The sequence below is a fragment of the Paroedura picta genome, chromosome 6 (assembly GCF_049243985.1).
Source record: "Paroedura picta isolate Pp20150507F chromosome 6, Ppicta_v3.0, whole genome shotgun sequence".
In the NCBI taxonomy this organism is placed as follows: Eukaryota; Metazoa; Chordata; class Lepidosauria; order Squamata; family Gekkonidae; genus Paroedura; species Paroedura picta.
Window position 1 is genome coordinate 123,793,721 of NC_135374.1, and position 26,146 is coordinate 123,819,866.

The 26,146-nt window shown below is 47.5% G+C and overlaps 3 protein-coding genes across 11 annotated transcripts in view; 1 reads left to right on the forward strand and 2 right to left on the reverse strand.

The window, feature by feature from the left end:
- Positions 1 to 110: 110 nt before the first annotated feature.
- Positions 111 to 7,105, reverse strand: LOC143840492 (uncharacterized). 2 transcript variants are annotated; one of them, XM_077344114.1, is made up of 5 exons: positions 6,623 to 6,645; positions 3,975 to 4,042; positions 3,179 to 3,248; positions 1,774 to 1,937; positions 111 to 1,162 (listed from the first exon to the last, which is right to left on the reverse strand). In XM_077344114.1, the coding sequence occupies exons 1-5, from the start codon at positions 6,641 to 6,643 to the stop codon at positions 934 to 936; spliced, it is 552 nt and encodes a 183-aa protein (XP_077200229.1). In that variant the 5' UTR covers positions 6,644 to 6,645; the 3' UTR covers positions 111 to 933. The 2 variants fall into 2 exon arrangements, with proteins under 2 accessions (XP_077200229.1, XP_077200230.1); XM_077344115.1 differs by having other exon boundaries at positions 3,858 to 7,105.
- A 155-nt stretch (positions 7,106 to 7,260) lies between these two features.
- Positions 7,261 to 25,598, reverse strand: WBP4 (WW domain binding protein 4). Of its 4 annotated transcripts, none has more exons than XM_077344103.1 (10): positions 25,472 to 25,598; positions 22,743 to 22,815; positions 20,964 to 21,026; positions 20,570 to 20,693; positions 18,872 to 19,039; positions 18,120 to 18,175; positions 16,175 to 16,241; positions 13,486 to 13,652; positions 10,745 to 10,950; positions 7,261 to 8,491 (listed from the first exon to the last, which is right to left on the reverse strand). In XM_077344103.1, coding segments are annotated over exons 1-10 (1,134 nt in total). In that variant the 5' UTR covers positions 25,474 to 25,598; the 3' UTR covers positions 7,261 to 8,283. The 4 variants fall into 4 exon arrangements, with proteins under 4 accessions (XP_077200218.1, XP_077200217.1, XP_077200219.1 ...); XM_077344102.1 differs by having other exon boundaries at positions 10,745 to 10,953; XM_077344104.1 differs by lacking the exon at positions 25,472 to 25,598 and adding an exon at positions 23,613 to 25,118 and having other exon boundaries at positions 10,745 to 10,953.
- Positions 25,599 to 25,653: 55 nt separating this feature from the next.
- Positions 25,654 to 26,146, forward strand: part of ELF1 (E74 like ETS transcription factor 1) — a 97,931-nt gene continuing 97,438 nt past the window's right edge. For 3 of the 5 annotated variants that reach the window (XM_077344091.1, XM_077344095.1, XM_077344096.1), the window contains exon 1: positions 25,654 to 25,780. The gene's annotated coding sequence lies outside the window, so the exon portion shown is untranslated. The remainder of the gene's footprint in view (positions 25,781 to 26,146) is intronic. The other 2 variants (XM_077344093.1, XM_077344098.1) reach the window with 1 other exon arrangement.

Here is a 26,146-nt window from a genome sequence, read left to right on the forward strand (position 1 = left end):
TTATTGCTTTTTTTGTTTTGCGCATTTTATTGTTCAAAGCGAACCCCCTGCTTGGTTTTTAAAACTTGAGCCTTTTGCAGGTCAGTGCAGCAATTGTGCTGGGGCTGGACTACCCAGTGGGAGCAGGAGAGTGTCTTGGGTCATGGAGGACTCCAGCTGGGTGTAGTGGTTACAAGCAGCGGCCTCTAATCTGAAGAGTCAAGTGTGATTCCTCGTTCACAGGCAGCCACCTGGTTGGCCGTGGATCAGTCACAGTTCTCTTGGGGCTCTCTCAGCCTCACCTGCCTCAAAGGGTGTCTGTTGTGGGGAAAGGAAGGATAGCAGTTATAAAACGCTTTGAGACTCCTTTGAGTAGTAAAAAGCGTGGTACAAAGAACCAGTTCTTCTTCTTGTGCAGATTCATCTAAGGAGAAGAGTTTTAGCCAAAGTACTCTAGAGCAGGGGTAGTCAAACTGCGGCCCTCCAGACGTACAATTCCCTGGCAGGGGCTCATGGGAATTGTAGTCCATGGATATCTGGAGGGCCGCAGTTTGACTACCCCTGCTCTAGACCATCCTATACAAGATAAAGGCAGGTCAAGCCTGCAGGCTAGCTGGCCTTTTAGAAATCATTGTTAACTTTATAGACTGCCCCTCTCTGCTGTTTGGGGTCTACAAATGAAATCCTCTGCCTTCCCAGGTTAAGACTTCTAAACCCAAAATTGGATAGCATCTTAAAATATAAATCCCAAAAAAAGATCGTAGAAGCACACTGTGTATTAACTCATAATTCAGGCTAAACTGACTAAATGTTTTAAGAAGTTGAAATAATTCTAAATATTTTTGTGGTTCGCAGTTTTGAGTTCTGAACAAGTAAACAAACTTTGTGCTGAAAAATGTGTCAACTTCATGAAAACTTTCTGAGTTCACTGGTGGAGCTGAAGATTTCTAGGTGTTACTTTTGTCCCAGCTGGTTGATTTTCTTAAGCCCTTCTTTGTTGTTGAGAGTCTTGTACACCGTAATGAGAAAGGGGAAAGCAGAAGGCAGCTCCACACGGTCACTCAACTTCTGATGGCCCCAGTGTAGGCACTGGAGTTTATCAGCGAGGTCTTTCCTTCCCGACCGTTCCAGAGCATCTTGGAGCAGTTTGGTCTTGTTCAGTTTGCTCCACGATCGTTCATACCTGTGTGTGCACAGCAGAAAGAGGCATGCAGTGAATGAAGGAAAGCCAGCTGTTAAAACAGTCTTAAAAATGCTAGTACTCGAGGGGCAGAAACCCATTTTCTAAACCTCTGAACTGTATGTGCTACCTTCCTCTAAAACTGGAGGGCACATTCTCATTTCTCCTCCCCCACTTTAATAATTACAAAGGTTCTTCCCTCTGTCTGTATTCAGCTTTATGCTTCTGAAGGGTCAGGAGGAGAACAAGAATAGTAGAACGTTTGGGGGTACATCAGACAAGCCCTGTTGCACCAGACCTGTGGGCCCTCTAGTCCAGCCTCCCGTCTCACATAGCGGCCTACCAGTTCCTCTGGAGGTCCAACCACAGAGCAAAGAGGCTGAGGCTTTCAAAAGAAGAGCCCTGCTGAGTCAGACCAGTGGGCCCTCTCGTCCAGCCTCCTGTCTCAGGGGCCTACCAGTTCCGAGATGGTGGACAAAATGCAGAAGTGGATACCATTGACTGCTGAATCTAGCTCCTTGTGGAGTTTTCTTTGCAGAGCAGCCTTGGCATTGTCCAGCAGAAATCACACCAAACGCTAGCGTAGAACAATGAAGCAACCATAAGCTGCTCACCAGCACTCCAGCATCCTCTGTGCTTGAGCCGCCTTCTCAGGCGTAGCCGTGTGGAACTGGCTTATCTCGGTGCGATGGAATCCCAGCTCGCTGGCCACCATGGGCCACTCGAAACTCAGCTGCCTGCCCAACTCCTGCACAGACTGGAGGTTAATGACTGCATCCTAGAGAACGAGATCCTTCTAGGTTATTGAGTCAAAGTTGTAGGGGTGTTCAGAGATCATTTTTGAAGCAGTTATACCAGATTGGTGTTTTGTCCAGCTACTTCTGCTTCCACAGAGTTTGCATGCTATAATTCCTCCCTGCACATTGTCCAAGCCAGTAAGTGGAAGGGTAGGGAGTCTTCATGGCCAGCAGCCATCTTAGCATTTACAGTCCTGCTCTGCAAAGCAGAGTCTAACCTCCCTTGCAATTCATACAGAATTCCTTCCATCTTAGTCTGTGAGGTCTTGCAGAGCGCTGCCCCCACCCCAACTTTCTGCCCAGAAATTATGCTAAATGCAGAGTAGGTGGCAAAGTTAACATAAAAGTATTTAAGCATATAGACCACTGAGATACATGTGGTTGACAGGAAGAGGAATGCTACCAGGGTGTAGTGTGCACAGGGCTTTTACTCACTAACAGATTGAATAAATCCCTGAATTCGATTTCCATTTTGATTTTGGGCACTTTAAATTTTCCTTCTGCAACATGCATGATTGATTCGTGGTGACTCTACTTTCCCCTGCGGTATCCTGGAGTGGATATAAGCCTCGATATTTCAAAAACCACCATGAGTAAATGTGTAGGTCTCCTTTTTGCAAATTAACTTCTTCTGCTTTGGAGCAAAGTAGTCTTCCCTGATTGGCCAGGGAGTCAGTTCAAAGACTTCTTTGGTTCCCGGTTGTAAGGCTTGTCCTAAAGTGACTGCACTCCAGAAGCCCTAACTTCTCTCAGCAGAAATTTGCCTCTTGGATTTATTACCCCTCTGTTGTCTCCAATCCTCTCTCCCCCCTTCCCCCTTGTTTAAGAAAAGAGACTCCTGCTGTGCTTGGCTCCCCTCCCCATTCTGAGCTTCCCTAATCGAGTGCAGAACACTTTCTGTTTCAATGGGGGTGGGGGTGGGTGGGAGAGGAAGACCCAAGTCCAAATCGATCTGAATCCCTGATAATTTGGCAGCAAATTAATCTTTTACACATATCACCAAGATGCTTTGAAGTAATCGGAAATGTACGGGAGATACAGAACCTGAAGTCTGATACTGATACAAACGAGGAAGTGTGCTTACTAAGTTCTCTGTTCTGTTTTATGTGAACCGCCCTGAGCCTTCGGGGAAGGCGGCATATAAATAAATAAATAAATAAATAAATAAATAAATAAATAAATAAATAAATAAATAAATAGATTCAAGTAGAAGAGTTCTTACCTCCTGAGCTCTATTGGGCATCCTTAATATAAATTCCTTTGGGGCATCCACTTTATTTCTAATGGGAAAGCTGTTTGTAAAAGAAGTGATTTCAGAAACAATATATTAGAACTTTTCTAATGTATTATTTTTGTATTCTCCAAGACCCAAATAATTTTGTCACCCAAATCTGAAACATTTATTCCACTAATGTAATTTTACAAATGGGGTGAACATTAAGGACTAGATCTTGCCTTTTGGTCCTCTTACCTCAACCTATTGTCGTGACCCCCTTTGTTGCCTCAGCAAACTGTAGGAAATGGGCCCATTGACACCCCCCCCCTGCAGCGGTTGTGACCCCCAGATTGAGAAGCGCTATAGTAGGTTTGGGTTGGGCTGTAGGCAACCCGAGTTAACATTTCTCAGCCCCCAAGTCCTCTGGAAGCTTTGCCTGATGCCTGCCTGTCCACTGGGAACTTCATCCCAGCAATCATGACAAACCCGTGTGGAGCGGTGCAGGCAAGGTGGCCTCCCTCACAGAGCCTCACGATTAGAAACTCTGAATGGTCACCAATAAAGGAGGGCCCCTGCAAGTGCCAGAAATGGATTCTAATAATAAAATGCTCTTGAACATCCAGCCTCTCCCTGCTCACAGAAGCCAAAACCGACCTGCTTTCTAGCTAACCTTAATTTGACTTACCTTTGCATTCAATGGAGGTGCTTTTCTCCCTTCCATTAGATGTGCTCGAAAGAAAGCAGTTCACTATTTAGACAGCAGTTCTGTCTTGGAAAACGAGAAGCTCAGAAAGCTACTTACGTTTTGTGGGCACCTCTATGAGAAGGCAGCTGTCTTGGGAGCATATTCAGAGCGTCGTGAAGCAGTATCTACAACAAACCCTCCTGTTAATATTTAAATTCTCAACCATTTTAACACAAACCTATTAGTTACTCATGAGTAAATCTGAAAAAAAAAGTGATTTCCTAGACACGGCTCAAACACAGGTTTTCCTGCAGTCTTAAGGCATTTGGCCGGATCTGCCCACCAGCCCTTGGGCGTATCTTTGCATGCCAAGCCTGGCTTGATCGAGATCTGCTTCAGAGTGGGCTTCTTCTGTGGCAATATTCTCCTCTCTCCTCCCCTGCAGAAAGCAAAACAAAAAGGAAAGGGATGCCAGGTGGGAGTCCTACCTCTTATGCCCTCCAGGCTTCAGCAGTGGGATTTCTAGAAACATAATTTTGAATTTAATACAAATAATAGAAGGACCTCATAAGTAGTAGTAATATAAAGGACCACTTTTTGGGCAGCTGGTGTACAATGAGACACTACCTGCCAAATTAGCTGGGAGACTAGATGGGGTGGGGCGTGGGAAGGAACAGCGCAGAAGGGTTGATTTTATTTATTTATTAATGTGATGATTTATATCCCGCCACTCCCATACAATGGCTAATGACGGGTCACTAAGTCCTCATTAAAAATCCCATTAAAACCCCCATTAAAAAGACATACCAATACAATACAGAATAACCACAGCAAACAAGGTGATAAATAACTCTATCCCCATGCCCAAATGACTGATAACACCCACTATGGGGGAGGGAGAGGGGGCCTAGCTGGCAAGAACCCAGGTGGGGTTGGAATAGGGTTATCTGCTGTGCCTCAGTTCCTTGCTTGCTTTCCATCAACTCAATCTTTTCCACCTAGTCAAGGATTGGTGTTTATGAGCAAACTGAAGAAACCTCACAATAAGGAAGAAAATGCATAATTTCCCCAGTGGGATTGGAAGCCTTGAGCTGCAGAGAGAAGCCCTCTCCCCTCAGGCGCACTCCTTGGGATGAAAACTATATATATATATATTAATATTTTAGGTAGGAAAAGTCCTTATGCTAATTACTGGAAGGGGGACTGTGCTTATATTAATTGCCTGTTATTCTGGATTTTGATAGTTGTTGGGATTATTTGAAAGGAATGTTATATGCAATTTCCCCAGTAGGATCGGAGACCTGAAGCTGCAGGGAGAAGCCCTCTCCCCTCAGAAGCACCCCTTTGTTTGAAAACATTTTAGGAATTCTGCTGCTATTTGTATCCTGATGCCTTCCATCTGAACCCAAAGATAGCAGAGACTTCTGTGAGGGGCAGAAGACCTTCCAAGATAGCCCAGCTGCCAGTTGGTGCTTCTTCAAGGGACTGCCTGGACAGAAGTCAGAAAGACGGAGGCCCAAAGACAGCAGGCCTGAATTGTTACTTGTTGGTTGTTGTTGGATGTGTTTAAGTTGGTTTATAGCTATTTTAATAAATTCAAGTGTCACAAGGGGGGATTCACAGTCATAAACATAAACTCTCCCCCTTCTTCAATAAAGATAAAATATTTTTGATATTGCTGCCTAAACTGAATAGGTTACATAGAGACCAGGGAATTATTTGGAGTAGCCATGGCCTTATCTGCAGCTTTAGAGAGAGTTGTGGAGGAGCGCTTAAGGATCCCACCAAGCAGGAGATTTGGGAGTGGATTCTCAAAAGGCCCAGTGTTCGTCCTGCGAAACAGACATTTCCTCCAGGCAGGGAACTAATCTCTGTTGCCTGGAGAGGAATTGTGATTCCAGGGGATCCCCAGGCCCCACCTGGAGGCTGGCACCCCTGAACCTCAATGGAGTACAAGGCCACAGAGTCCCCCCTCCATTTTCACCTGGGGAGCTGATCTTTATGATCTGGAGATGAGCACAAACGTTTTCCCCACAAGCGTTTTCTAGAGCACGATGGGCTTTATTGCTAGTATAAGTGCTACTTTTATGAACACTAATAAAATGTGTACTGATGTTAATTAGGACTTGCCACAGCCCTGATTAAATACAAATTAGTATCAGTATTCATTTTTGTTAAGGGCGGTGCCTGCCCAATTCTCTCTCTCCTTTTGTCTCTGAATATTCCACCGTGTGGGGCCCGGCCCCTTTTTGCAGGTGCCTTCAGAGAAGCTGCACTCACAGGTTCAAAGGCCTGGAAGGCCACACCCCAGGAAGACCGCTCATTGAAATTTAACGACTTCTTCTGTTTACATGCCACCCTCCCTCGTGTCTCGGGGGAGTTTACAGAGAGCATGGAAGTCATAAGGCAGGTGCCACATGGTTCAGTAATAACATTGGATAAATGGGAGGGAAGCTCTGACATTTTCTACCTGCTCCATCTTGGCTATATTCACATTGGCAGCCAATTTAGAAGCCACCTGTCAAGCCTTTGTTGATTTGTTCTAAACAAGACATCTCTTTATTTAGGGCCCCGACCCCTCTGCTCTTCTGTAACCAGTGAAGCTTCTCACTACTTCCTTGGGACCTTTGCAAGGTCCGCCTGAAGCCCCCTGCACTCGGCCATCTCTGGAGAGACTGACATACGCTACCCAGCTCAGCAGACTGAGGAGAGGCAAACTCCGTTCAGGCCTCTTACTTGCATTATACGGAGTCCACCTTCCTCACCTGGACACAAGGCAGTTGCATGTTTTCTGGCACAGAATTCCCACTCGGCCAGAGGCTGGCCTCTCCCCCTCCCCCCTGGCATGCAGTTCTTCATGTTCTTCTGCACATAACCCTTCGCTGCTGTTATGCCCGAGTGCCTTTTCAATTCCCTTACATCCTTTTGTGATGATCTGGTGTGTCATGGTTACTGGCCGCCTATTGAGGCGCTTGTCCTCTATCCAGGTAAAGATCCCTAAATCAGAGGCTCTGCTTCTCCTTAGATCGAGAGAGTGTCAGTTTTTCAAACTACTCAGGCTGAGGAAGTAGGAAGTTTTTCCGCACCCACATGCTTCATTTCCCACATTGGCTGTGTTTCTCGAGGGAAATGTCTTGATGCCAAGTTAAGCAGCCCACACATAGCCAAGAAGGTTGGGGGAAGGGAGCACAGGTGGAAACAGGGCACCTTCTATGTCCCCACTTCTCTGTGGCATCTTGCCAGTTTCTTGCAGGACTTGGCTAATTTTCATGACTTTGCTCTCTACCCAGTTAAGACAAGAGGCTGGGGAAACAGCGCTGGGGACTCCCAAAGACAGGGAGCTTTCCCAGGGGGTTCCCCTCCCCACAGCAGCAGCAGAACAAGAAATGATGCAGAACACGGAAACATTTACTTCTTCATTTGCCAAACTATACAGGTACAGCATTCAAGGCACCACCTTGGCAGACGAGCACAAAGGACACACAGACCGGAACTCAACTCTCTCCCTGCGTAGATGGCAGCTGTAGGACTGCACACCAGCTAGTGCTTGACAACTGAGAGCCACACCCAGCCTAAAAGCCAAGGACAGGAGGAGCCCACACAGACATCTTTTCCTCTTCTCCCAAATGATCAATGGCCCACACAGGGAACTCTCACGAGTGCATTACAGATGGGGGGGGGGGATGTCATGGAAGGGTTGGACCGCCTGGTTTCCCATCATGAGAGAGACCCACATTCTGTTAGGTAGACATCTGCTCCAAGCACTGTACACGGAATACCACTTTGCATCAAGAGAAAAGAGAATTTTTTTAGAACTAATTGCTGCATCAGGTTTCGCAATTCTCTAAAATGAATTTAGAATGGCCTGCTTATACATCCATCATTCAAACTAGGGTTGCGCGCTCTGGCGGCGAGCACCTACGTCCGAGGCGGGCAGCCCGAGGGAACCTGGAGGCGGCCAGCGCTGCCCGCCTCGGGCTTGGGTGCTCGCCAAAGCGGCCGAAGCACATTGGAGTGTGCAGCAACCCAAGTTCAAAGAGAAGGCTGGCAGTTCATCAGTTCCCATTAGCGTCCCAAAGAGAAACGCTGCCCAGGACAAGCACGGGAGCTGCCGTCGTCCCATTCCTCTGGGGAAACGACAGGACAACCTGCCGACTGAAAGCAAGCAACCAAAACACCACAGCAAAACTGAGCTCATGTGATGTGGGATGTAAATATATACACACAAATATTTACACAATTGCTGAAATGAAGCACATTTCTTTCCAGCAAATAAAAACAGCATCACAAACAGAGAGGGTTATTTGTACACAGGATAATTTTGAAGACTGAATTTCTAACCATCTTCTGTAAAGAATTTTTTTTTTAAAAGCACCCTCCTTCCTTGCTCCCCCTGAAAGAGCATCCAGAGAGTGTGGTTGGACTATCAGTGATCGTCCAGTCTTTGTCGTATGTTTCTAGATTTTCCGTTTTCAAATTTCCGCTTTTTGAAAACCGATGCCCCTGCTGTTGTATCGCTGAGGGAAGTGACAGTTTTTTCCTTAAATATGATTTTGGCATCTTCTGGTGCTTGCAGAACCGGGACAGCCGGGCTCTCGTTCTCCGTATTGGGAAGCTCCAAGTCTACTTTTTCACTGAGAGGGAAAAGTTAAAAAAAAGAAGTTTATTTAACAGCATGTTTCATAAAATGCTAAGATTCAAGTCTCGGAGCACCATTGAGGCCAACAAGATTTCCAGGGTAGGAGCTTCTCAGTCAAAGCTCTCTTTGTCAGATGTCCCACTGGATACAGCACTGGCCAGACCCCCCCTGGACTCCTGAGCGCAGTGTTTACTGAAAGCGGCTTCCGATCCCCTACCCTTCTTCTCCCCACAACAGACACCCTGTAAAGTAGGCAGGGCTGAGAGACCCCTGAGAGAACTCTGGATGGTACAAAGTCACCCAACTGGCTGTGTGTGGAGGAGGATTGGAGAACTGGGTCTAGATTACAGTCCGCTGCCTTTAACCACTGCACCATGCTGGTTTATGTTCTGGCAAGGTTAGGTAAGATGTTATTTTTAAAAGAGGAATCATAGCAGAGCAGATTCATCTGCTAAAGGTAACTAGCTGAAGATAACCGCTGCTAATGTTAATTTTAGCATTAATAATAGACCCCATACAAGTTGCTCTCTTGCTCAACCTATAGCATGTGTAACCCATATTATCACCAGTACAATCTGGTCATCTTCAGAGGCCCTGCTTCAATGCCCCCCCCCCCCGGAAGCAAGACGGAAAGGGCTTTCTCAGTTGTGGCACCAAAACTTTGGAATCCCCTCCCCAGGGAAGTTCACCTGTCTCTTCCTATTGATCTTTCATCAGCAGGTAAAGGTTTTGTGACTCCTTTGGCATGCCCCCATAGAAGTACCCAGAGGGTATTTGTTAATGGTTCAGCATCTTCTTGGAGAAGAGTGACAAGTGGAGTACCCCAAGGATCTGGGGCCTGTGTTGTTCAACATATTTATAAGTGATTTGGATGAGGGATTAGAGGGGATATTTATTAAATTTTGTAGACAATACTAAACTGGGAGGGGTAGCAAACACACCGGAAGACCGAATCAGAATACAGGATGATCTTGATAGGCTCGAGAACTGGGCTAAACTGAATAAAATAAAATTCAATAGGGACAAGTTCTGCATTTAGGTAGGGAAAACCAAATACACCAATATAAGATGGGGGAGACTTGTCTTGGCAGAAGCATGTGAGAAAAGGATCTAGGAGTCTTAGTAGACCATACATTGAATATGAGTCAGCAGTGTGACTCAGTGGCTGAAAAGGCAAATGGGATTTTGGGCTGTATCAAATGGAGTATCATGTCCAGATCACGGGAGGTGATGGTACTGCTGTACTCTGCTCTGGTTCAGCCTCATTTGGAGTACTGTGTTCAGTTTTGGGCACCCCAATTGAAGAGGGATGTAGACAAACTGGAGCATGTCCAGAGGAGGGTAACAAAGATGGTGAGGGGTTTGGAGACCAAGATGTAGGAGGAAAGGTTGGGGGAGCTTGGTCTGTTTAGCCTAGAGAGGAGACGACTGAGAGGGGATCTGATAACCATCTTCAAGTATTTAAATGGGTGCCATATGGAGGATGGAGCAGAATTGTTTTCTCTTGCCCCAGAGGGACAGACCAGAATGAATGGGATGAAATTAATTCAAAAGAAATTCCATCTAAACATCTGGAAGAAGTTCCTGACAGTTAGAGCGGTTTCTCAGTGGAACAGGCTTCCTCGGGAGGTGGTGGGTTCTCCATCTTTCGATATTTTTAAACAGAGGCTAGAGAGCCATCTGACGGAGAGGCTGGTTCTGTGAAGGCAAATGGGGGCAGGTTACAGTAGATGAGCGATTGGGATGTGAGTGTCCTACAATGCAGGGGCTGGACTAGATGACCCATGAGGCCCCTTCCAACTCTATGATAATATGATTCTAAGATTCTAAGTCACTCACCCTCCTTCCAGGGTTGTCTGCTTATGTGTTTTTTGGAATGAATTATTTTATGCTTTTAACTGTGTTTTGAATTGTTTGGATTTGCTTATGCTGGCTGCCTTGTAGATCCAGATAGGGTGGGTGGCAAGGTGACAGAAATATTTTTAATAATAATAATCCAGAGGAGAGGCAGGCCTGCTTCAGCCCACCTGGACAGCTTCTGGCTGTGGGGAGATTTAACGTGGAAACTGACCATCGCACAAGTCCATCTTCATCTCATTTCATTCTGTGAGAAAGGAGGCTGGACTAGATGGACCGCTGGCCTGATCCAGCAGGGCTCTTCTGGTGTTTTTGCCATCATCCTAAAGCAGTTTTCTAACGTTTTAGAACAATTGTTTTTTCTAGTTTAAAAGCCTAATGGCAGACTTACTAGGGGTCTTCCTCCGGAGTGATTTCCTCCCACTCGCCATAAGGCTGGGCTGGGGCTGAGGCTGTCTGGGACGCTTTTGGTGGGGCTGGTGCTCTGCCCTTGGACGCGGTGGTGCTTTCTGTCCTCACTTCCTGCCATTCTCCGTAAGGACTAATCTTTTTCGGCCTGCGAGGTTTTCTCTCTCCTTCTTCGTCGCTTTCTGTTTTCTGCTGAAAGAGAAAAAGGGAAAACAAGGGATGCCTTCATTTGAGAGAGCTCCACGGCCACCCCCTGTCCTCTTCCACTGAACGAAGGCAAAAAACAAACAAACAAGCAAAAAGATTGTGGATTGTTCCTCAACAGATGAGAGTTTTCTGAAATAAGACACACAAAGTACCTGTGAGTTCCGGACTTGTGTGTGTGTGTGTGTGTGTGTGTGTGTGTGTGTGTGTGGGGAGGGGTTGGACTAGATGACCCTGGAGGTCCCTTCCAACTCTAGGATTCTGTAAGAAATACTGATTCTCTAGAAATACTGTACATGTAAACAGAATATGGGAATAAGAAAATGAATCAAACTTCAGAACTGTTGCTTTAAGTTCAACATCATGACCCGACCAACCCAAATGCTTTTCTTTTGACTGGGGTTGGGTGCTTCAGCTGGCTGCGCCGGGAGAGACCGGCCGCTTCAGGCCCCAAAGCGCCCAGCCCTACTTTTGACTTGGCTGCTAGGAAGTGACCAATTTTAGACACGGCAGATGCAAGCCAAAGAAAGTTGAAAATTGAAATAAAAATGGCACAAATGTAATAAAGTCTTTTTTCTTATTCAATAAATAGATTTCTAATTTTCAGCTTATCATCAGTATCCATAAATTCCGGATCTGGGCAACCAGAAGGGGGTCCCAGGTGGGCTTCTCCCACTCTTAGCGCCTTCCTCAGTGATTGCCTGTCACTATCTGAACAAGATATCACGGTTACCACATTTCTCCATGAACAGGAGCCAGGAACACGCATCAGCCAGGCAAGAGCTCTGCTTTCCTAGCCGAAGGAAGCTGAACACTTCTCCAGGGGCCCTGGATTTCACCAGCAGGGAACAATGTGCTTCTCCCTCTGGACTGGCCGACATGTGCTCAACCCAGTATGGGATTAAGGGTGGGCTTTAGTTTTCTTTCTTGATTCAAAATACTGATATTTCGCCTATCAATTTAAGTCTTCAGGCTGGCAGGACATTGATGGAGAGGTTTACATAATCATGCGTGGGATAGAGATAGTTACAGAGTATGCATGCTTTCCTCCTTTCCTTACAATACAAGAACTAATGGGCTCTCAATTAAATTAATGAGCAGTGGGCTTAGTATGGATAAAAGAAAGGACTTCTTCATCCTTTAATGAACTCATGGAATTTACTCCTGCAAGCCCAGACCGCTTCAAGCACGGAACTGGACCAACATCTGGCGTAGAGGCCCATCGGTGGCTATCAGCCAAAAGGTCTGTTTGACCTCCCAATGGCACCTGTGGTTTGTCCACTGTATCCAGTGTTGGACTGGATGGACCACTGGCCTGATTCAACATGGCTTCTCTTATGCTTGATGTTAACTGATCTGCAAGGCACTCACAGATAAAAAGCAAGTTACAAGCATCCACAAAACCATAAAAGAAACATCAGCGGCAGTGTACAACCCAGGAGGATAATCACGCCCTGGCCTGGCACCAAGTCAGCTTCAGGAAGGTCACATAGAAGATCCATCACACAGAAGATGCAACCCACCTGAAGGCACTACACCTGGGCAAGGGCCTGAGTTGCAGATACTGAGAGGCAGGCTTGCATGTGAGAAGGCAGCGCTTCCAATGCCCAGGCTATTTATGGCTTCGAAGCACTCTGACTCACACCTAGATACACACCTGGAGCCAGTACAGAGATTTAACCCTGCCTGGATAAGGTCCGATCAGGAAGTCCTGAAGAGCAGTCTCCTGCTGTATTCTGAAGTTTCCAAGTAGACTTTGAAAACATTCCTCTACCCAGTGCACTGCATTAATCTACAGAAGGACAACTGGACTTGGACCCAGGGGCACCTTAAAGATCAGGAGAATTTCAGGGCAGAAGCTTTAGACTCACAGGGGTAGCCATGTACTGGCAGGGGCTCATGGGGATTGTAGTCCCTGGACATCTGGAAAGCCATACTTTGGCCACCCCTGCTATGGAGAGTCAGAGATGTCTTTGTCAGATACAGAGATATGGTAGCTGACCAGGGGCTTTGATTCTCAAAAGCTCATAGCCCTGCCTCCAAATTTTGTTGTCTCTAAGGTACTTCTGGAAGGTACTTCTGGACTTGAACTGGAGGTGCCACTGGACTTGTTCTCCTGTAGACCAATGCCGGTGGTGGTGGGGAGGGACAGTATCTGTTTATATTTAGTAAAACATTTGTATCTCTGGGATGCTGTTCCACTTACCCATTCCTAAATATTTAATACTTAACTGGGCAATGTGTTCAAGTATTTCCTATTTAAGTGTTAAATTTCTTTCCAGCAAGATCGGCTGAAGCAGGCCTTCCACTTTACTCTGAAACATGACCATGCGTGGCTAACCTAAGTAACCAAGGTCCATAATAATATTAAGTAGTCATCAAATTCACCAGCAGCTTAGCACACATAGCAACAGTTATTGGAGTTTTCTAGTCCTGAATGTCTGGCTTTTGGCCCCTGCCCTTGGAATACAGCACACAGCCTGACTACTTTAGCCAGGGTGGGAGAGATGGACACCTTACCCAAGCATTCTGTTGGGGCTTCTGTGGCTCCCTCGAATTGCCCTCCTTTCCAGCCTCTGACTCAGTTCCCTTTGGATCTGTTTCCTGATCTTCTCCAGAATGGCTTTCCTCTCGACAGCTTTCATTTGAAGAAGACACAAAACCATCAGGCTTCTCCCAGGTTGATACTGGACAATACAGACAACACTTGTTATTGGACTGTGACCTGCTCATTAGCCAGGCGTGAATCTGAAGTAGTGCTAAACACGTCTGACTGTGAGAAACAGCACAGAGTCTAAACAAATCTTTGGAAAGTATAAACACATATCATTTATTCCGGGCCCTCGGGAAGTACACCTGGCCTCGACCAGGGCCAGGGCTTTTTCAGTCCTGGCCCTGACCTGGTGGAATGAGCTCCCAGACGAGCTGAGGGCCCTGACGGAGCTCTCCGGGTTCTGCAGGGCCTACAATATGGAGCTCTTCCGCCAGGCGTTTGGTTGAGGCTGGGGTAGTAAGATTGGGTCTCTCCCTTTTGTACCCCTGTATCTGCAGCCCCGCCAGGCCAAGCATCGCCTGTGATTCCCTATCAGCGCAATGGTGACTGCTGCTCGGAAGGCTGGGGGTTCGCATGGGAAAGCACGGGACTGTAGATTGTTGCTGCCACCGATTGATTGTACTGGGGGTTTTATGATGTTTTATGCTTTTTGTTTAAATCACCACGAGCCAGCTGTGGCGGGAATGGCAGTCTATAAATAGAAATAAATTTTGACCGTGCAGCCCAGTGCCCAATGCAACCTCTAAGGACTCTTTCCACTCTGCAGCCCTGCCGGAGCCTCTCTTGATGGTGAAGGACCAGCCAACCCCCAGCATGGGAACTGTGCAAAGAGCTCAGCTGACTGTGGGAGAGGCCACTTGGGTTTGTGAGATTAGGGAAGCCCCATCAGAACCTTAAGAGAGTTCTTTTGAGATCTGGTCTTGCCTTCTCACCTATGTGGGCAAACTGCTGCCAAACAAACATCATCAAATCAGCTTCAGGTCTTTCAAACTTAGTGACAATGGACTGGCACAACAGGTGACATCATGGGAGAGTACAAAGAAGCTGTTTCATGCCAAATGATCAAGTACTGTTTTACTCAGTGGTCCCCAACCCCCTGGTCTGGGGACCGGGACCGGTCCGTGGATCAGTTGGTACCGGGCTGTGGCTCCTCCTCATCCTCCTCCCCAGTTGCTGCCTCAAGGGCCGCCCTGCCACTGCCGCCAGCTCACCTTTGGTGCTCTCCGGCAGCTGCCATGGCTGGGGCTCCCCCTTGGCATGGCACTGCGCAGCTGCTGCTGGCAGCGCCCCCCAGTGGGCGGTGGGAAGTCAGGGGCGCCAGCAGGAAAGCAAGCGGAGCAGGGGCTCAGGCGGCAGTGATGTTCCTCGGCAAAAGACTCCCCCCCCCCCCCGATCTCAGTAAAATTGTCAAGTGTTGACCGGTCCCCAGTGATAAAAAGGTTGGGGACCACTGATTTTACTGACAATTTTTAAATATTATTTCTTGTTCCAATTAGAGCTATTGCAGTTTAGATCACAGGGTAAGACCCCCCTGATCACCCCCATCAATACACAAGTTCATTGAGGGGGGGGTACATGAGAGGGCCTTTTCAGTAGCACCCCCCCCCCCGCATCATGGAGCATCTTGGCTGGGGTGTGAGTGTGTGTGTGTTCGGCAATGGGAACAGGTGTTGCTGGAACCCCCCATTTAGACCAGATCCAACCACTTGAGGGCAAGCGTGGTGTCACAGTTAGGAGTGGCAGGCTCTAATCTGGAGAGCTAGGTTTGACCCCCCCCCCCCACTCCTCCTCCAAATGCAGCCACCTGGGGGACCTCGGGCCAACCCCAGTTCTCTCAGGGCTCTCTCAGCCCCCCTCCCTCCCAGAGTGTCTGTTGTGGGGAGTGGAAGGGAAGGTGAATGGAAGCCACTTTGAGACTCCTGCAGGTAGTGAAAAGTGGGATGCCAAACACAAGCTCTTCTTCCCCAGCTTCAGAGCAGCAGCTGCCCCCCCCCCCGCCCCATCATCAGGCTGGTCCACACAAGCAGCAGGATGAGAGACAGGCAGGACTGGGCCACTTCGGAGCACTGGGGGGGGGGGGGCAACTAGATTTTGGAATGCTCTCCATGTGGAAAAGCAAAAACTTCCCTGCAAAGCAACCACGACATTTCTAAAATCAAAGAACCCAGCCAGAATGCTTACAAATCTTACAAGCTGAATAAGATCATCCAACACAAAATACATTTTGAAGCTATCCCTCTGGCAGAGACTGGCAGTGCATTCACTGGCAGAGATTGGCAGTGCATTTAAAAACTCAATGAGAGAGAGAGAGAGAACACAATGGTAGGGGGTTGATCCCATTTTGCACAAATATTGCAATGCTCAAAATAGTAAATGCTGCCTGAGAAAAGCCTGAAAGATTAACAAGGGTTTTGGTTTCCGTCCCGCTCTTCCCTATGAATGCAATTGTCAAACCCTATTTTCGGAAGGGGGAGAACATTATAGAGGATGGAAACCTTGATTTAGGTTTCCATCTTGATCTCCATCCTCAGATTATGCCAGGAACCTGCTGCCAGCTGCGTCGTCTTAGCAAAGTCTGTAGCAACTCCCCCCCACCCCGCTTACACACCATTTGGCATAGGAAGTTTGCAATCTTGAGAAAGCTTGGATGCTTACCTCCTGTGTCTGTATTGTAGTAATAGGTGTGACCCTCTTCACTCACTCCTTCCACCCACTGTCCTGGCTGTTCAAAACAATAACAGAGGAAGGCCAAAGAGCCCATTAACAAAAAAGCAAGCCCTTTCTGAAGCTCTGCATGGGCCAGCTGGCCCTTGGGACACACAGCACTTGATTTTCACGGAAAGCAATCCGGAGTACACTCTATTTCCACCCTGCCCTTCCTCCACAGAGACCAGAGTTGTGAATGTGGCTCTTTTCTCCCTCACCAGCATCCTAGCTAGGCATGCAGAGTGGGACTAGGCACCCAAACCTGGGTCTTCCCAAGACTAACTGTAACATCACACTGCCTTTTCTTGCTCAAGTGGTGTGGGCTGGGTGGCCACCAATATGCCAATGACACCCAGCTCTTCCTCCTGATGGATGGCTGTCCTGACTCTCCCCCAGAAACATTAGCCAGCTGCCTGGAAGCAGTGACAGGGTGGCTCAAGGAGAATCATCTGAAGCTCAACCCTTCAAAGACGGAGGTCCTGTGGCTGGGCAGGAAAGGCCCAAGCGAGGAAGCGTGCCTTCCCAATCTGGATGGAGTGCAGTTAACAGTGGCCCCACTCCAACAGGAACCTGGGAGTGATACTTGATGCCTCCCTCTCAATGGAGGCTCAGATCACGATGGTAGTGTGGCTGTCACCTCTAGACTGGACTTCTACAACTTGCTCTACACAAACTCGCCTTCAACCTTGATCCAGAAACTACAGCTGCTGCAGAATGCAGCAGCCGGGGTCCTCACAGCAACACCACAGAGGTCCCACATTATGCCCATCCCCCAGCAGCTGTACTGGCTTCCTGCTGGGAGATCGCAACTTAGACAAACCCCAGGGAGGTCAGGCTGGTTCAGGTCTTGGAGGGGATGTCTGAGGGGGGACCAGTGGATGTTGTGGGGCTGGCCTCAAGCAAATGCCTGATGGAGGAGCTCCCTTTTGCAGGCCCTGTGGAATTGTGGGAGTTCAGGCAGGGCCCTGATCTCTTCAGGGAGCTCATTTCACCAGGTGGGGGCCAGGACCGAGAAGGCTCTGGCCCTTGTTGAGGTCCGACGTGCTTCTTTGGGCCAGGGATCACCAGCCGGTTGGTGGTGGCAGAGCATAGTTTTCTTTTGGAGGTATAGCCTGAGAGACAGTCTCTCAGATACACTGGTCCCAGACCATGTGTGGCCTTGAAGGTGATTACCAAAACCTTAAGGTTAATCTGGAATTCAACCAGGAGCCATCCAGGTTGTTGGAGTATAGGCCGGATGTGGGATCTCCATTTTACCCATAGGGTTACCATGTTCTGATCCAGAATTCAATTTGGAGCCAGCTGAGTTGTTGAAGTACAGGCCGGATATGAGATCTCCATAGTGTATTAGTGAGAACCCTGGCTGCTGCATTCTGCATCAGCTGTAGTTTCTGGATCAAGAATAAGGGTAAGCCTGTGTAGAGCGAGTTGCAGAAGTCCAATCTAGAGATGACAATCGCAGGGATCTCTGTGACTAGGTGTTCTGAAGCCAGGTAGGATGCTAACAGCTTGGCTTGGCTAGGTGGTAGGAAGCCTGCCACGCTATTCTCATGACCTGTGCCACCCTGGAGAGGGAGGCATTGAGGATCACACCCAGGTTTCTGGTGGAGTGGACTACTGCTAGACACACTCCGTCCAGGTTGGATAAGCATTCTTCCTCACTTGGTCCCTTCCTACCCAGGTACAGGACCTCTGTCTTTGAAGGGTTGAGCTTCAGACAATCATACAAGAACGATCCTACAATCATACAAGTACTGTGAAAGATTGTGCAGTAGTCACTGAGAATAACTAAGGCTTCTAAAAACCTTCCAGCATACACGTCTCAGAACAAGGTGAATTTATGTCATACTGGAAACTCAGCAATAAGACAGATGCAGTATTTATCCGTAATTACCATTTGGGGTTCCCGAGGGTCCTCTTCAAATCCTTTGGGTTTCTCCCACTGTGATTCTTGAAAGAAAAAACAAATGTATCTATCACACTTCAACACTGCCTGCCTCAGAACAAAATTATGCGTAGTGAGAAAGCAATGTGAAGGCCCCCAAATCTGAGGAAAGCACCATTTTTCAGAAGGGAAAAAATGGGCAGTTTTGGGGAGTATTAGAGAACAATGCTATATTTTCTCTTTTAGACTGAGTGGAGTGGTTCTTACATCAAGGTTTTACTCACTTAAGAGGTATTGCCCATTTTTCAAGTGGAAAATAAACTGGGAAATTTGGAGCAGCACTGAAATTTTTTTTTCTCTTTTGGAATGAGTAAGATGAACAAGGGTTTCACTAAAAATGTGTAGTATGAAAAAATGTATGCAAGCCAACTGAGCATTATATAACAACAGAAAACTAAGACATTTAGACTGTTCAATTCCATGGATGTGAATTCGCATAATTTTATATGCTGAGTTATAAATAGTGCAAGTTACGTGCAATCAGTAAAAGGGAGTTCTGTTTTGATAGGGAAGCCTGTTTTATTCCTCCCCCCCACCCCCCAATTTCCACCCCATGGCTTCAAAAGGTCCAGAAATGTTACATCTCTAATGAAGAAGGAAAAGGTGTGTGGATTTTGATCTGATGTCAACAGTGAGTCGGGCAGAAAGGAAGTTAAAGACCGCCATTGATCTGAATGCCCACCTTCACGTTCTGTGCTCACCTCCTGAGACAGTATTGTAGTAATACATGTAACCTTCCGAAGAAAATCCGTGCACCCATTCTTTTGTAACCCTCAATGAAACCTCTGGGGCCTTTGGTTCCCGTTTCTTTTTTTCCTTCTTTTTCCGCTTTTCTTCCTGCTTCTTGGGGGGGGCTGGACTTTCAGATTCTGAAACACAACGAGCCAAATTGTCAAAAATATGACCTTCACAATTCCCACGGAATTTTCTTATAAATTTGGCTTATAAATTACTGAGTAACCGTGTGGGGAAGGAGAACAGCTGGAACAGTTTAAATGTTTTCAGGCTAAGACTGGGAATATGGATTCTGCAATATTGGCAGACAGAGCCATTTATCTGCTAAAACTGAGTAGCAAATGAACAACGTGCACCTATGAAAAACAGTAGTCTTGCCATTGCACTCTGATCAGATACTTATGGTACTCTCTGTTAAAAAGATTATGAAGGATCTCATACTTCTCACTCCTGGAATACTTAAAAGATTTTTCTCTCCTGGAGAAAAGGGCTGCCTGGGGCGGGGGACTGAGGCCTTGTGCTCCACAGTGGTCCAAGGATGTCAGCCTCCAGGGGGGACCCGGAGACCCCCAGAATGACAGCTCTTCATCAGACTATAGAGATATCCCCTGGAGAGAAGGGCTGGTTGAGAGCAACTCAATGGGGCTGGCTCTGTTTCCTCCTTCCTCAACTTCTATACCAGGGAATCACACTGGGGCAGGCTGCTCTCCCCCCGCCAACTTCTCCACTAGGGCAACTCACCGGGGCAGCCTGCTCTTCTCCCCTCCAACTTTAACACCAGAGCAATTCACTGGGGCAGGCTGTACATCTCCCCACAACCCCTTAAAGGGCCGAGCTACTAACTGGGGCCAGTGCTACTGCTGCTCCTCCTCTCCCTCCCTCCACACCTGAGCTACTTACTGGGGCTGGCTCAACTTCTTCCCAGCATGTTCTGAGGGCAGCAGGAAGATGGGGGTGAAGAGCTGACTCCTTATCAGCCCTTCCTGGCTGAGGCCTCCCTTCCAATACAAGCTCAGCTACAGGGGAGGGCTATTAGTGGCCAAGGGGCAATCAGGTAGCAAGTGACCCATTGTTTTTGAAAATACACGCTTTACTGATTATTCATTCCAACGAGGTCCCAGGAGAGACAGCATATACCTTTTTACAAAATTACCAATCAACCCAGAGCTTGATGTGGATGTCACCCAGATCTGCATTTCTCCAGCTAGGCCACAGGAAGTGGCTGTCTCTGCCCTCAACAGCTGCCTAGATAAGGGCTCTCTATTCTGCTTCCAGGCCAAGCTAAACAATTTGTTTATCTTAGAAGAGACACAGAGGCGGCTCAAGCCTTGATGGCAACCCAAGCAGTCCTGAGAACTCATTCAGAAAGCAAGTCCATATTCTGTACCTGTACTTGCATGGATTTTTGTAATGCTGAACACAGGTAAGACAAGTTTATGCTTCAGCAAGCAGGAGTTTGAGCTGACCATAAAATTGTCCTTTGCATTTTGGAAGAAGCTTCAGAGGGCAGCCGTGCTGGTCTGCAGTAGAACAACTAAGTCTGAGTCCAAAAACACCTTAAGAGTCCAAGAAGAGTTTCGCTCCTGGGCATTTTGATTCTTGAAATTCTTGTTGGCCTGTAAGGTGAACCTGGACTTGCACATTTTGGAAGCTTCAGATCCTACCTGCCTTAGTTCCAAGCCTTTTCAAATCCTCCTGGTAGGCCTTCATTGCCGCTTCTTCCATGGCTGCAAACTCTTTTGACATTTTTTCTTCTTGCTTTGCTTTTTCCAAGCTCTTCTTTTTAATCTACAACAACAACAACATTTAAAGACAGATTCAGGTGGACAGCTGCTTTTGTTTGATGCAACAGAATGAAGTTTGTGTACAGAGTCCCCATTAAGACCAACAAGTTTAATTTTGGGTATAAGCTTTTCTGTGCATGTACACTTTTATCAGATACTGTCCTTGCACATGAAGGCTTACACCCAGAATAAATCTTTGTTGGTCTTAAAGGGGCCAGTGGGCTCAGAATTTACAAACATTTGTTCAGAGAAAACAAGGTCATGTTTGAATTACCTCACTAATTTTCTTAGCCACATTTTCCTTATGGTTTTTTCCTCTTTCATGAAATTCAATACTCTAAAAATAAAACAGAAAGAATTAATACACATAAAGAAGTAATTGGCTGAAAATTGAAAAACATCAAAATGTCAGTATTGATAAACACTCTTCCCAGTAATCTAAACCTCAGCAGAATATGACAAGAACATGGCACCCAGCAAAATTACCAGAACATTTCAGAGTGGTGACGTTTTCCAAAATTCAGACTAGAAGTAAAATATAGTAAAAATTCAAAGGACAGAAATAAATATTCCATTTTTCAATCACAATAAGAATGTAAGAGGAGCCTGGTTGGATCAGGCCAGTGGTCCATCCAGTCCAACACTGTGTGTCACCCAATGGCCAAAGCCCAGGGGCCATCAGGAGGTCCCCCAGCAGGGCCAGAACTCCAGAAGCCCTCCCACTGTTGCCCCCCCCCAAACACCAAGAAGACAGAGCATCACTTCCCCAGCCAAATGTGCCATCTTTACCTTGTGTCTAATAGTTCTGAAAATCTTTGGATAAGAAGAGTTGGTTCTTATATGCTACTTTTCTCTACCCAAAGGAGTCTCAAAATTGCTTAAAATCACCTTCCCTTTCTTTCCTGTGAGGGAGTTAAAGCTGAAAGAACCCTGCTATTACTGAAGAAGAGTTGGTTCTTTCCCAAATCTTTCTCTCAAACCGTCTTACAATCACCTTTTTCCTCTCCCCACAACAGACACCCTGTGAGGGAGGGAGGCCAAGAGAGCCCTGTTATTACTGCTCCGTCAGAACAACTTTATCAGTGCTGTAGTGAGTCCAAGGTCACCCAGCTGGCTGCATGTGGGGGAGCATGCAATCAAACCTGGCTCCACACTCCTAGCCACTACATCAAGCTGGCTCTCTTGTCAGGCAATTAATTTGGTTAATTTTTATATCAGGCCAAACCTCTCTTTAAAATTGTTAATTAAAACTCTTAAATTATAACTAATATAACAAAAAAACTTTATTTATTATTATATTTTTATACTGCATCCCTTGCATCTCAGGGTGGTTCACAATGTATATTACACATGCTCCAATATGACAGATACCACACATTAGGGTGTTACGGTATCTGAGCAGGCTCACTTTTCAGATACTTACACTCCAGCCTGTTTAGGGCATTCTCAAGTCCCCAAATTTACAAGGAGGTGAAGAAGCAGGAAGCAGTGTTGCAGGCAGGCTAATGCAAATAGCCACCCTATCAAAGGATTACCTGTGAAGGTAAAGGGCTGTCTTTATTCATCCAGCTCTTTAGCTGTTTTGTAACAGGCTCAGCAGAGCTGAAGTCACAATGAGAAAGAAAAAAGACTCGGGGGATGTTTCCTTGTGTCAAAGCAAAGGATCAACGATCCATTCAACAGAATGGATAGAGTTACGACTCTCGAAAGCTCACCCCCCCTAAAATTTTGATGGCTACAGGAGTACTTGCTCCACTACAGATCCACACAACTTGGGGAGCTGTCACACTGCGGGTATGCAGCCCTAACTTAACCTGCAAGGGTTCTGTAGCTGTGGGTTCAGCAACTATAAAGCAGCAGAATTCCTGCAGGCTCTGTCATTCCCTGCACCTCCTGATGGAGAGACTGAAGCAGGGACTTGGTGACTGCACTTCAGAATACTTATTTCCAAGGGTGCCCTTATGTGCTGGTTAAAAATTAGTTTATAAAGCTACATAATGCCTATCCTTGTGCTTCAGATTGGCTTAATAGTACAGTAAGGAGACAGTCGTACAGGCTTGTTGTCAGCTATCCAGCACTTGCAGTAATCGCAGAACTTCTTGGGTTGGGATTTCCAGTAATCGGCCCTGGAAAAGAAGAATCAGAAAGAGCCCATTTCGACATCTGAATGCAGTTTTACTAGAGTCAGCAGAGTCCAGCTGCTCACAAAGTTATCTGCCCCAAAGGCAAGGATTTCTCTTCCATGCCTGTCTGGACAAACAGCACTTTGCATCCCCCCTCCTCAATTCTGCAGAAGGATGGGCAACAGGTTTTCCTTGGCCTAACTGGGACTTCGCTTCAGAACCTCCCCAAGAATTCAGCTGGCTGCAATTCTCTCCGTTCTGGGAATAAATGACAGACATAGTGGGTACACCATTTAGCTTTCAATGCACGTAACACATATTTATGCTATTGTTCACCACAAGCCACAACAGTTGCCTGAAAATAAAATATAGTTGAGTCTTCCCGTTCAAGGTTCCCACCCTCCTCTGCAGATTTCCACATGATTAAGAACTGCCAGGAGAGATCTGGTGGCTGCGAGGCATTCTGTTAAGTCTGTGTGCCCTTTCCCATTAGACTGAAATCTTGCCTACCTACCATAGAGCCCAGTCCTGTCTGAATGGTTTACATAGAACTTTTGCCAGAACTGTTACTCTCTGGTGCTTCCAGCTCAATTTACTTAGCATTAAAGCCCATTTATATTTTTTGCACAAGAAACAGATTACATGAGGCTCATGCCCAAATAAGGCTTATACCCGAGAGCTGGTGCAGTGCAATGGTTAAGCATGTCAACTAGTACTTGGGAGATCCAAGTTTGAATTCCCATTTGTATCATGGAAGATCGCAGGGAGACTTTGAGTTAGTCACTCTCTCTCAGGCTAACCTGTTTCATGGGGCTATTACGAGGATGAAATGGAGGACAGGAGAATAGCATGCTGCTTTGGGTCTCCATCTGGGAGAAAGGAAGAGTAGAAATCAAATAAATAAGTCAGCTTAGGACTACAGCTTCACAGCCTCAGTTCTTGGTTCCACCATTCCTTGTTTCAGCAAAGATCTCTCTACCGTCTCCCCTACTCAAGAGTACAAAACATATTCTTCTGTCCCTCTGAAGATTCTTACTGCACCTTTCAAAATGGGTGGAAACTGGTGACAGAGGCAATTTTTGGCTTGTTTTAGTTCCCACCTTGTTTTTGAAATGCATTTATTTATAGTTCTATTCCTAACCCACCCCTCTTGTATATACTTTTCATCATATAAAATACAAGACTTTATAAAAAACATACAGTACATCACTTAACATTTGGTAACACATTCTTAAACCTGTATCAACTGAGTTAAACAAAGGGCTCACAACCCTGATGAGTCCTATCCACGAGGGGGGGGGGGCATGTCAGTAGGGAAGGCTGGATAAGTTTGTATTAATTGGCTCTTTCAGACTTTGGAGCCGTTTATATTTACTTGTTTTTCTGTATGCATGTGTTACATTAAAAAACCGATTAATTAATTTACTGTGGGGCACCTTGCTAGTATAACTGAAAGGCAAGATGCATATTTTTAAATATATATATGTGATTCTATGTGGCCAAAATCAGCTTATTACACAACCTAATAAAAAACACACAGTGAAGTGAACCTGGAACTCCTTGTAGGAGCTCACATGTGTACAGTGCTATTATTTATGGTTGTTATTGGCAGTTCATGTGCTAGACCAATATGGGGGGGGGGACTCAGAAGGGTATCCCATCTTCCCTGCCCCAACTGCCAAAACCTCGAGCAGTTCCAGGCCCCATTCACCTTGGAGCCTGGCTGTAGCAGTATCTAGGAGCCCCCTGAGCCTGGAGTGACTGCTAGCATCTGCTGCCAGTTCTCCAGAATTCAACCACCCAATGTACTGTTGCTAGGAGAGTTTTCAAAATCCTAATATAACCCTACATTTTCTTGAGATCTATCAGGGAGAAAAAATAACTCAAGGCTTGCAGAGCATGCAGTTTTAATGAGATGACCTTCTGATGCCAACTAGGGCGCAAACTGGCCTTCTAAACAATACTCAAGGTTCTTCGTTTCTCACCCAAGGCCTCTCCCCTTCCCACCCCCTCCAGGTCCAGCATTGGCCATGGGGGGGGGGGAGTTTGACATGACTGTATATGATCACATCATCCAATAAATGTTTAAAATATATTAAACATTAACTCCTATTAATTCAGGAAACCTGTCCACGGCCGTCAAGAAACGCCAGGTGTTCATGAAACCCTGACTGAGAGAGCCGGCTTTATAGGGGAAAACAGAGAGGTCAGGTCTAGATTCCCAAAAGGGTAAAAATGAATTCAGTTTAAGGATTCTGTTTAAACAGAATTCATTTTTACCCTCTGGGTGTGAGGGAGGGAGGGAGGGGGGGTTAAGGAGAACCAACCCAACATCGGCATACAATTGAGAGGCCATTATTACAAAAATAAAACCTCCTAATTCTTTGAGAAGGTCCTCTGTTTTCCTGCACGCCTGGCGAGGGCGGGCGGTGTCCCCGATGCGTGTTGGGCGAATGGCCCTGAGGGGACGCGGCCGTGACGGCACTTCTTGGGCGCCGCCTGAGGTTCAAGGGTCCCCCTCCCCCTCGGGCGGGGCCCCGACTCTGGCCCGGGGATCCCTGGGGGAGGCTGTCCCCAGAGGCGGAGGGACTACATGTCCCATGAGGCCCTGCCGGCCCTAGGTGGGAACCCCCTTCCTCCCGCGCGAGGAGCCACTTACATGTCCCTCCCGCGCCGCCGCTGCTCGCCAGGCTACGCTCCGAGGCCCCGCCCAACACCCGCCGGGAAGCGCCCGGAAGCGACGGGGGCCGCGAAGGCCCAGCCCCCTCCGGCGTGCTCGCGCTCCCTCCCTCAATCCCTCCCACCCTCGGAAGAGGGGAAGCCGCGCGCGGGCAAGGGGGAGGGGCATCTCGCGCGGCAGGCCCCGCCCAGGGGGGAGGGAAGGAGGGCGACAAGGAGCCCCGCCGGAGTCGGAGCCGGACCAGGACGCCGCCGCCGCCGCCCGCCGGAAGGACCCTCCGGACAGAAGGTGGGTCGGAACCCCTCCCCCTCCCCCGGCGGAACTCGGCGAAGTTTCCTCAGCGCCGGGCGGAGGTCCGTGAGGCGCTCGCTTTCTCCGTGCAGGGGCTTCGGGCCAGGCCGCCCCTTCGAGCCGCGGCGCTGCGCTCCTGCCCGACCTGCCCCGTGGCCCGCAGGCGCCCGGCCGGGGAGCTGTCAGGGACTCCCGCCTCTCGCCCGCCCCCGCCGGGAGGCTGGCAACCTCCAGGGCTCTCCCGTATGAGGGCGCCGGGCCGCGCAAAGGGGGCTTTTTGGGGGGGGGGTTAATGAATGAAATGCGAGGACTGAGACGGGCAGCCCCTCGCAGCGGGGCGAGGCAGGGAAGCCGCCGGAGAAG

Bases quoted from the DNA above. Each gene is read 5' to 3' on its own strand.
- LOC143840492 (XM_077344114.1), bottom strand. From the start codon at position 6,643: ATGCAACTGCCTTGTGTCCAG. The intron at 3,249-3,974 runs GTAAGTAGCTTT...TTTTACAAACAG, and splicing joins CATAGAGGTGCCCACAAAAC to CTTTCCCATTAGAAATAAAG. The intron at 1,938-3,178 runs GTAAGAACTCTT...CTCGTTCTCTAG, and splicing joins TGCCCAATAGAGCTCAGGAG to GATGCAGTCATTAACCTCCA.
- WBP4 (XM_077344102.1), bottom strand. The intron at 10,954-13,485 runs GTAAGGTGTCCA...TTTCTCTTTCAG, and splicing joins AGCCCCAACAGAATGCTTGG to CAGAAAACAGAAAGCGACGA. The intron at 8,492-10,744 runs GTAAGTCTGCCA...TTTCCCTCTCAG, and splicing joins ACTCCGGAGGAAGACCCCTA to TGAAAAAGTAGACTTGGAGC.